At 49.2% G+C, this 10,506-nt stretch overlaps 1 protein-coding gene across 1 annotated transcript; it reads right to left on the bottom strand.

Moving 5' to 3' along the window:
• Positions 1–6,204: 6,204 nt before the first annotated feature.
• On the bottom strand, positions 6,205–10,150 carry LOC123047997 (uncharacterized). Its single transcript, XM_044471258.1, has 6 exons — positions 10,142–10,150; positions 9,526–10,078; positions 8,123–8,246; positions 7,024–7,105; positions 6,804–6,894; positions 6,205–6,606 (listed from the first exon to the last, which is right to left on the bottom strand). Exons 1-4 carry the CDS (start codon positions 10,148–10,150, stop codon positions 7,063–7,065), a joined length of 729 nt encoding a protein of 242 aa, XP_044327193.1. The 3' UTR covers positions 6,205–6,606; positions 6,804–6,894; positions 7,024–7,062.
• Positions 10,151–10,506: the final 356 nt, after the last annotated feature.

Below are 10,506 nucleotides of genomic sequence, written 5' to 3'. Positions count from 1 at the left end.
CGGTAGAGGAAACCCTAAATAGCAAGTATCGTGGGTGTGAGATACATGTGGCCGTCGGTGTCAGACACTACATCCACGTCCCACAAGTGGCGCGGGCTTCGACGCCCACGTCACTTATGGGACGTGGATGTAGTGTCCGACACCGACGGCCACATGTATCTCACACCCATGATACTTGCTATTTAGGGTTTCCTCTATCGCTCGGTGACCCTCAACGACCCTCGTTCCCGATAAAAAAAAGAGGAAGAAGAAGAAAAAAAGAGAAGAAAGAATAGAGGAGTTCTTACTCCTCTATTCTTTCTTCTCCTCTTTTTTTCTTCTTCCTCTTCTTTTTTTATCCCTGAAGCGTTGTCGAGGCCACCCCAAACCCTAGAGAAGCAGCGTCGAGGCCACCCCAAACCCTAGAGAAGCAGCGTCGAGGCCACTAATTTATATTAGTTCTACATTTTTGCCACTAATATATCCATCTGTCATGTTTGAATAATAATTGCCATGTTGTCAATATTTGTAGAAACTATGGACACCGCCCGAGACGAAGTACAAGAAGAGTTGTTGGGGGACATAATCGCACGAGGAAGTGATGCCATCTGCTTGTTGTTTCTCAACGACACCGATGGTCTGAAAGCAGCTGGCTATGATTATGATGGCTCCGGTGACCTAATGCCGGTGCAAGAAGGAGACCGTGAGGACGGCTCCGGTGATCCAATGCCGGTGCAAGAAGGAGGCCGTGATGACGTCTCCGGTGACCGAACCGAGTCCGGCCAGGTATATATATTAGTTAAGCTTCTGCTGACTAGCTAATTGATGCATTCATTGTTTTGGTATGTACACATATTAATTAAGTCTTTGTTCTTTTTTCTAGCCCTCCGGATTGAGCACAGCTTCGGTAAAGAGACGAGGCCCGAAGAAAAAGTTGAGCTCGGATGAAAAGTTTGAGATCATAGCAATCGCGACTGACGGCCAACCGATTGAACCCCTCCGGACAAAGAGTGCATTTGTCGCTCAGTGCGGGGTTTTGGTTAGGGAAAAGATCCCGATCAGCATCCAGCAATGGTTTAAGCCGGCTACAGAAGACCCTGAGGTGTCTTATGTCAATGATATGCAGAAAAATGATCTTTGGACTGAGCTGAAGTCAAATTTCACCCTACCGCCAGAGGATAATCCAGAGAAGCCAGTTAAAGAGCAATTAATCAAGTCTTTTACTCTTAAGAGGATGGCAGAACTATTCAGGAGGTGGAAGAAAGAGCTGAATAAGTTTGTCGAAAATAATGAGACACCAGAATTCAAGGCAGATATGAGAAGATCAGAGATCACTGGCCCGCATTTGTGACCCACAAGACATCGGAAAAAGGTAAGAAGATATCGGCGACAAACGAGCAAAATGCTGCGAAGAAGAAGCATCACCATCGCACGGGGTCAGGTGGCTACCTTGTAGCCCGGCCTAAGTGGGCCAAGACTGAGAATGATCTGGTTGATAAAGGGATCGAACCAGAGACAATTAACTGGCCAGACCGTTGCCAGACTTAGTTCTTCGAGGCTGGCGGAACCTTGGACCCTGTAATAGGGAAGTGCATTTGGACGAACGATCAAATGGACATACCAGTCAGGAAGCTTCAGCAGTATATCAAAGCAACGCAGCAAGGGACGTTCTTTCCAGACAGAGAGAACGACGAGCTCACAATGGCCCTCGAGAATCTTGAGCACCCTGGACGGACACGAGGCACGCCTGGCTCCATTCCATGGAAGGTTGGGTTTCCGGACGCAGGCGGTTACAAATCCCATGAGAGGAGGAAAAAAGTGCAGCAGACCCAAATGCAGGCGCTGCAAGCAAGGGTACAAGCAGTAGAGGAACGAGAAGCAAATCGCAGCAAACGTACTACCGAAGCTTCCCCCGAAGCTACCCCGCCATCTCAGCGGAGAAGCAGCGTGGCTTCCACCGAGCTGCTTCAGCCGGAGCATGCCTTGACGGCTCCTGCCAGCTATCCCGTGGATGCTATCACGGAGTCTCAAAATTGCCACCTTATGACGCAATGGATGAATTTGAAGGTCAAGGTGGCTGTTGGCTCTGTTTATCCTACTGAACCCGGCGCAACTTTTCACTGGCGGCCGATTCCAGAAGGATATGCTAGGGTGATGGTGGATGAAATAACGGAGGGATTTGAGGACCTCCAGCTTGACCACCCTACCGGTGAAGGGGAGACTAGGCTGGGGTCTGCTCTGAAGACTCCATGCCTATGGCGGAAGGATCTCATCAACCTTCCGAACTGGACGCCTCCGCCACCGCCTCCTCCTCCGGCAAGTCAGGGCACTCCGCCTCCTCCACCGCCTCCTCCTCCGGTGAGTCAGGGCACTCCGCCTCCTCCACCGCCTCCTCCTCCGGCGAGTGACGATCAGGGCACTCGACCGGCTCCTTCTCCAGCGCGTGGTGGCACTCCGCCTCCTTCTCCGCCTGCGCCGACGCGCCCGAGCAGCCAGCCTCCTCCTTCTCCACCTCGTCAGCAAGGGCGGAAGAGACCTGCCGCCGCTCCGGCTGCTCCGGCGCGTCGTAGTCCTTCTCCTCCGCCTCGTAAGCAAGTAAAGAAGACAACCGCTCTGTTTGCTCGGCCGGCGTCTAGCAGTACAGCCAGAGGCGGGAGGAAATACAGATTTGGTCCTTCTCTGAAGACTCCATAGAAGTTACCATACGAGAGGACCCCGGAGGAGAACGCCGAGATCGCACGAGAAGAAGTGAGGAACTACTTTGAAGGGGTGAAAGCAAAGAAACATCCACCTTCGGAGGAGAAGGTAGATCCGGTGAAAGCGAAGCGCACTCTGGCTGCCCTGACAAAACCACACAAGTCTCCGCTGAAAGGAAACTATGAGCGCATTATTGGAAAGGAATTTGCCAAAGCGGAGCGGTCGGGAAGTACTGTCAGTGATCAAAGGTTGAAAGAACGACGAGCTGGGAAACAAATTGCCCAGCTCGGCGAACAAGCGAAGCAATCGTGCCCCCCGCTCAAGGTGCCTAGCGACAACGTCGCTAATGATCCGAGGATGGTGCCCGGTTATAGCAATCTTGGCGGTTACCTTCCCGACGATGTACATTATGATTTCATGGAGGTGCAGATACAAAGATACGAGTACGGGAAGCCTCTCGTCAAAGATGAAAGATCTCTATCAACGATGATGCGAAGATTGCATGATTGGTACTTGAAAATCTGCAGAGACTCTGGGGGAGGAGTACTTTGTATGTGAAAGTTAAAAAGGAGCATGACCTCGTTGGAATTGAACTGTTGCCTGTTCCATTCGAGGAGTTCTTTCAGTTTTTCAATCAATTGGCCCTCGATAAAACAACGGTCGCCTGCTACTGTCTGTAAGTAGTACTACTTCTGTCATTAAGTCTCTCTATATAGCTCAGCTCTTTCATTGCATGTATTTATAATCATCCTCACTATATTATGCAGATTGAAGATCGCCGAATTGAAGAAAAGACAAGTCGGTGATATTGGGTTCATTAACACATATCTCATAGATGCAACTCAGGTTAAATTTCATGCTGCAGCTACCGAGGCCAACTTGCTACGATCGTTGGTAATAAATGAAAACAAAGATATAATACTCTTTCCTTACAACTTCAAGTGAGTGTTACTGTCTTGTGCGTATTCGGTTTTCCCTTAAATATTAGTCAAGGTTATAGTAATGTAATTGATGAGTTATGCATGCGTGTGCAGTTTCCACTATATTCTCCTAGAGATTAAGCTTGAGCAGGGACTAGTAACCGTCTTAGACTCAAGACGAAAAGATCCCCAGGACTATGCAGACATGACTCAAATACTCGAGAAGTAAGTTAAATCGATCATTATCCACCATATCATCAACTTTGTTCATTTCCTGATATATCAAGTAATTGTTTTCTTTGTCCGGCAGGGTTTGGAGAAAATTCACCAGAAAAGCTCTGGGACTGCCGAAGGAGCTGCAATTTAGACACCCGAAAGTAAGTACTATAGTAGCATGTTCCGCGCATCTACTAGTGATTCAAGCGCTAGTTTCATCAATACCATTTGGCATTCTTGCTTATCAGTTTGATTGACCTCTATTTATTGTAAAGTGGTTGTGGCAGGAACAAGGGAATGATTTCTGTGGATACTACGTTTGCGAGTCCATCCGCCACACGACCTGTGAGCGGGGCTACACTAACGAACAATATGAAGTACGTAAATAACAACATTCACAATTTTATTTTATTACCATCATTTGTGTTGAGTTTCATTCATTCATATATATATGTATTGACGCCCTTCTTTAAATTAGATGTTTCGGAAGCGGGATGAACTCCTAGCACCAGCTCGCATGCGAGCAATTCAAGAGGAATTGGCGGCATTCTTTCTTGACCACGTGATCGCTGAAGACGGAGAATACTATGTGGACCCTGAGTCCGTATGATTATATTTGTAAGAGATAATTATTGTATATATGTAGCCGGTAGTGTCGGATAGATATACGAGAACTTGTTGTTCGACCAATCTCTCGGAGAAGGAGAGGTGGTTGATATCACTTCTCTCTATATGCATATATGTTCATGACGATCTTCTGTTTCCTTCATTTGCTTACTAGCTAGCTAGCTAGCGTGTCTAGTCCTCTCTATACGTATGTATAGTACGTAGCGTCGACCAAGCACGGACATAAGAGAGGACACTTCTCTCTATTAATTATAGCTAGCTAACACAATATATGAAACACCTAAATTAACCACCCAAACCCCCTCCTTTCAAAAAAAACAAAAACCCCAGCCACAGAAATGCTGACGCGTGGATGCCTATTGGTCCCGATTGGTGCCACCAACCAGGACCAAAGGGTCTCCTACCTGGGCTCCGTGCACAGGCCACGTGGAGGCCCATCTGTCCCGGTTCTGGATTGAACCGGGACAAAAGGGACAGGGAATTAGTACCGACCCTTTACTCCCGGTTTCAGAACCGGGACAAAAGGCCCTTATGAACCGGGACAACAGGCCCTTTTTCTACCAGTGACCCTAGAACCTGCAGGAATGGCATCACAGGAAACCACAGGGGCGGAACCAGGCGTTCCTAGCCTGCCGACGACGACTTACCTGAAACAGAGCAGCGCCAAATGCAAGAGTCCAGGCATGAAACCGGGGCGAGCTGTCGGCATGCACAAATGGGCAGCAGCAAGGGCCAAAACCAAATCTTCGGCTCGCTCGACGAGCAGAAGGGCAGCCACCGGAGGAGGGGAACCCTATCCCCTCCCGTCCTGGAGAGTCCACGGGCACCGAAGGAGCCCTGCAGCCCAACGAAGAGCACCAAACCAGCTTGACCACACACCAAGGGGGACACCGCTGCCGCTGGAGACACACTGCCGCCGCCGAGACACTCCACCTACACCACAACGAAGCCCGCAACCCATCTTTGTTCCCAAAACAGCGCCTTCAAGAAGGTTACGGCGCCCTGGGCGTCGCCGCTGCCCAACAATGTTGAGGATTTCACCCGGGAGATAAAGGGGAAGGGGGTAGGGGGGAAGGACCTGACCGGCGCCTCTAGGAAGGTGAGCGGCGCCCGCGGGCGTCGCCGCCGTTGCAACCGACATGGCTGGCTAGGGGTTTCCCCCAGTCCTGCAGCCCCATCGCCCACTCCCACCCGCAGAAGAGCGCAGTCCCATGACGAAACAGGGCGGATCTGAAGGGGGAGGCGATCATTGGGGAAGAGGGGAATGGAGGCGGCCAGATCTGACGTGACAGGAGACGAATCCGCCGCCGCCGCGCGCCGGCCCGCATCCACCGGGGCTCTCGCCGCCCGCACGGCCGAGAAAACACCGACCCGCGCCCACGCCACCGGGAGCTGAAGCCGGCGACGCCACACCTGCCGGGGCCGCCACTACTAGGGAAAAGGCTAGCAGTAGCGCGGGATTTAGGTGTATCAGTAGCGCGGGTACCAGCGCTACTAATAAGGCGCTACAGCTAATAGTTAGTAGTAGCGTGGGAGGAACCCGCGCTACTACTAACTTTGTTAGTAGTAGCGTGTGCCACCCAAGCTACTGCTATTACAGACTCATGCTACTACTAATGAAGTAGTAGTAGCGTGCCTACAATACCAGCGCTACTAGTATCCTAAATACTAGTAGGGCACTTTTTTCCCAACGCTACTAGTAGCAAATTAGGAATTAAAAAAAATAGATGCAGTATTCATGAATGGAGATCAGAGACACGTCCAGTGCAAAATAAATTTCATAGAACCATCTTAACACTTGTAGTGTTCATGGATGCATCATTCAACATCTCAACTCGAAGAGATTACGAGGACACACACAACCATCATCAAAAGGTTGGTACCTTCCCTAGCGTTTCACCACCAACCTAACCAGACCACTTCTCTAGATGTATGTACAAAGCGTCGAGGTCCTCCACCTTGAGGAACTCCGGACGGTGGCGTCGTCCTCCACCTCGGTGACGTCCGGACGGTGGCGTCGAGGTCCTCCAACCCGGGGACCTCCTGCGTTGCAATCACCTGGACGATAATCTGTATGACGCGGTCGCGGGGCTTCACGGTGAAGTCTGCCTCCGAGTAGTTGAAGAGCACGACTCCCATCGGGCCACAGTAGTCCTTGTCGATCACCCTGCACCCAGTCGAGAAAGTGAAAACTTGTTAGTTAGCTCCTGCTTGCGCAGGGTTCACGGAAAGGTCCGACCACTTCCAAAGACGATAATAAGATACAATAACTATGTCCAGGCTTGGCAGATTGAAAATAAATTAAAAGAGAAATGTATTCAAGATAATAACACACAACAATTAGATTGAAAACAAAGAAAGCACCTGCGCACGCTGCCCTTGCCCCCGGTCACTGGCTATATCCCAGTCTCGCACGTCCTCAGCTAGGATTTCATGGTTGTTGAACCTTTTTGCTCTGCAGGGAAGCATTATGGACAAGACCAAAGATAGTTTAAGAGACAGACCATAATCCCAGTTCGCCACAGGATATCATTTCAGCTTTAAATTACTGAAAATATCTTAATACAGCCGAACATGTGTTCACCTTTCTGATCTGCAGCAGCTTCACCTGCATCATATTTGGTTACACCTTCTGTCTCTGCCACACCGTTGACAACATCATGACGCTGTCATTTGCAGGTGCAAGAAACCCATCAGATGAATCACAGTATGTACAGTATGAGCAGTGCAAAATAGAAACATATCTTGTCCTAATTTACCAGTTAGCATCATGGTACATGTGAGAGTTGATTGCAACAGTCACAGGGATCAAAAGGAACAACAGAATAAAATAGTAAGGCATAAATCATATGGACACACAGAACTAAACGAGCAAGGCTGTTCATTCAGGTTCAGAGGCAATCAACAAGATTACTAGTGAGGCGTGGCCCTCTCGCATTTCCACCGATTAACACAACTGGCTAAGACGACGACGTGCACAGAGCAGCCTAGGCCCTCTCGCCACGGATGCGGCGTGTGAGCTGCAGAACAAAGTTTTGGTACTGTGCATATTCACTAAAGGTTAAACATTTTTTTTACTGAAATCCCAGCTGCAGAACAAAGAAAGCACCTACTGCTGGTAGCAAAACCAATATGTTTATGAGGAATATATAGATGTTTCAAATCAAAAGACCAAGTAGAATAGATAAATTTAGTCAGGAATCTGTTGTAGCATGGCGAACCCCTTGTTTCTAAATAACATGTATGCTAGTCTGTAGAGCTAGTTCACTGGGATTATTACTATGGTTTGTATGCTGGTTCACTTTCCATGAATTTCCCTCTAATTCAGCTTATCTACGGATGATGTTTTAAAGAGAAAACTAACTTTACATATACGTCACACATAGAAAAGGTCGTATGCCATAAGGTTTTTCTGTTAATTAGTGTGCTATCGCAAGAAAACTTAAATGGGAATGTACAAAAAGTAAAAAAAATCCTGCAAGTCATAATATGGCTAGTGTGTACGTACTGGAACTGAACCACTTTGAATAATAAAAGCATCAGCAGGCAAAGACCAGAAGATCAGAATCTATTGTCTCTAAGGGCTTAGATCTCAAAGAATATATAAGATGCGTATGTAAAATATGGCAAAAGGGGAACATACCATGCATGGAGTCGCTGTTATGAAATTTCAGTTATCTCACCAGTCCGCTGTAGTTTTTCCACTCGGCAGCGTCCACCGTCCACGTAGTTTCTCCACTCGGCAGCGTCCCCCGACGGCGGCGGCCTCCTGATTTGCTACAACCTGCCATCGGTATGCCTCCTCCGCTGCATCGTCCATCACTCATCTATGAGAAATAAATTAGATGTTGGATCTTCATATGTTCAGAAAGGTTAATTGAGGTAGGTAGAAAGAAACCTACCGAAGGCTGCTGGAACGCAGTTTTGTTTTTTATGCTAAACCTGTAGTACACTGTACACGTATATACTGTTGGAGTTTAATGTGGCATATACTGGTGAGTCCTTTTATACAGAGATTGAATAATTTCAGTGCCATTACATGGTAGAGAGAAGAGTGGAGTGAGCATGAGTAGTGAGTTCGTACGAGTTGAGACACATGCATGACTATGTACCTTAATTTCATTAATTAACGAGCAGGTTAATTTGTAGTATGATCTGCTTGATGGCTAATCAACACCGTTAACAGAATTGATGTGTGCTCTGAATTCTGATATATATCCTGTGGCCAAACTATTATTACGAGTACTATATATGAGCTGCTCATCTTGGGCTGATAAATCTATAAAGCGCTCAAGCTCATTTGTCTATCAGAGTATACAGGCTACTTCGCCTGTGAACTTAAGAACTCCATAAAGCTGACATCAGAGTACATATATCCTATCAGAGTGAAATTGCATGCTGGCTGGCATTGGGCAGGAACTGCTCCTAGTTGCTTGTGGCCATATGATTTGGTAAGAAACTCTTTCCAGCTGAGACCAGCATAATGCATGGCAAAAAACACATAGTGCATATCAAATTCATTCATGCAGACAACAGCAACATAATATGCATATGCGTTTTATGTGAAATTGCAGTTGGACGAACCAGAGAGACTAGAGAGCTATGCTGACAATTGAGTACTAAACCGTAAAATAAGACGAACACTACCAAATTCGATCTGTTGCGTCCACCCACATCCCACAAAAAACTTGTCTTGGCACACTAAGCATTCCCCAAAAAAGGGTTTTTAGCTGCTGTCAAGTCCTTACCACAATACAAAGTCTAGCTGCCAGTGGTCTTGTACAAAGCTACTACAAAGTAACTTACAGGGATCCTTTCTGCTTTGTAGTAGTACTTGAGGTCAAAAGGGTCAGCAAACCCAAAATCATAGTCACCTAAAAACTAATCCAATCAGAAATTCAGAAATTACCATAGTGCTAAATCCGCAAAGCCGTAGAAACATGACAATCAATCAAATAACGTCCCTCTCTCAGATCTCACCAACCTCTCTCAGATCTAACCGGTAGTTTGAGACAGAACAACAGCTACAGGAGCAACATGGCACGAGACAAAACGAAAACGGAAGGGCATCTCCAGATCTGCGCACCTGTGATGAGGTTCATGTCGGAGGGGACGATGCACTCGTCGTAGCCGGTGTCATCGTCCCGGCCGGTCTCGGCGGGCAGGCGCGTGCCGTGGCCGCTGTAGTGGAAGAAGAGGGAGTCCTCGGGACGCGCGTCGGCGACGAAGCGCGCGAGCGCGCGACGGATGTTGGCGCCCGTGGGCTGCTGCTGCCGCGGCGCGGCCGGGTCGGCGTCGGAGAGGACGCGGATAGCGGCGCCGTCGTCATCGAAGCTGAAGCGGTCGATGAGAGGAGGAAGGGATATTGCTGGATCAGGGTGTGGGGGAGGGAGGGGCGCGCTTGGGGGAGCGTTGCGCGCGGCCGGTGCTTGCCGGAACCGGACGGCGTGGGTGGGGGCGGTGGCGAGGAGATCGTGGGGAGAGGAGCTGGGCTGGATCGTGAGGAGATCGTGAGTTCCTGAGAGAGGTTTTTTTTGGGATGAGAGAGAGAGAGAGAGTGGTGGGGTGGGAGTGGATCGGGCCAGCCGGGGTGGGGTGGGAGTGGACACGATTAGTAATAGCGTGGGGTCATACCAGCGCTATAGCTATGTACGTAGTAGTAACGCAGGTTTTATACCCCTCGCTACTACTATGGCCTGTACCGGGGGCATTGGTGGAGATCACTTAGTAGCAGCGTGGGTTTATAACCTTCGCTACTACTATCAAGTTAGTAGTAGCGCGGGTTTTATAACCCTCGCTACTACTAATTAGCAGTAGCGCCCTTTTTTAGACCTCGCCGCTGATAAGCTTCTGTGTATAAGGTTTTTCCTAGTAGTGCGCCGCCCCGGATCCAAAGGCCCCCCATGGGCGGCGAGGCGGCGAGGGCCCCGCCGCCGCCTTCATCAGCAACGCGCCGAGCTTGCCCGGCAGCAGCTGCCTCAGGCGGCGGCGAGGGAAGGGCGAGGAGGGGAGGGGGACGGCGGGGCTAGGGTTTGCGCCCCTCGGGTCGCCCAAGCGGGGCGACACG

Source organism: Triticum aestivum, chromosome 1A (genome assembly GCF_018294505.1).
Source record: "Triticum aestivum cultivar Chinese Spring chromosome 1A, IWGSC CS RefSeq v2.1, whole genome shotgun sequence".
Taxonomy (NCBI): domain Eukaryota; kingdom Viridiplantae; phylum Streptophyta; class Magnoliopsida; order Poales; family Poaceae; genus Triticum; species Triticum aestivum.
Note: the sequence above shows the minus strand (reverse complement) of the source record. Positions and strands in the feature narration are given on the sequence as shown.

Bases quoted from the DNA above. Each gene is read 5' to 3' on its own strand.
- LOC123047997 (XM_044471258.1), bottom strand. The intron at 8,247-9,525 runs GTGCGCAGATCT...TGGACGATGCAG, and splicing joins CGACATGAACCTCATCACAG to CGGAGGAGGCATACCGATGG. The intron at 7,106-8,122 runs GTGAGATAACTG...TGCAAATGACAG, and splicing joins GGAAAAACTACAGCGGACTG to CGTCATGATGTTGTCAACGG.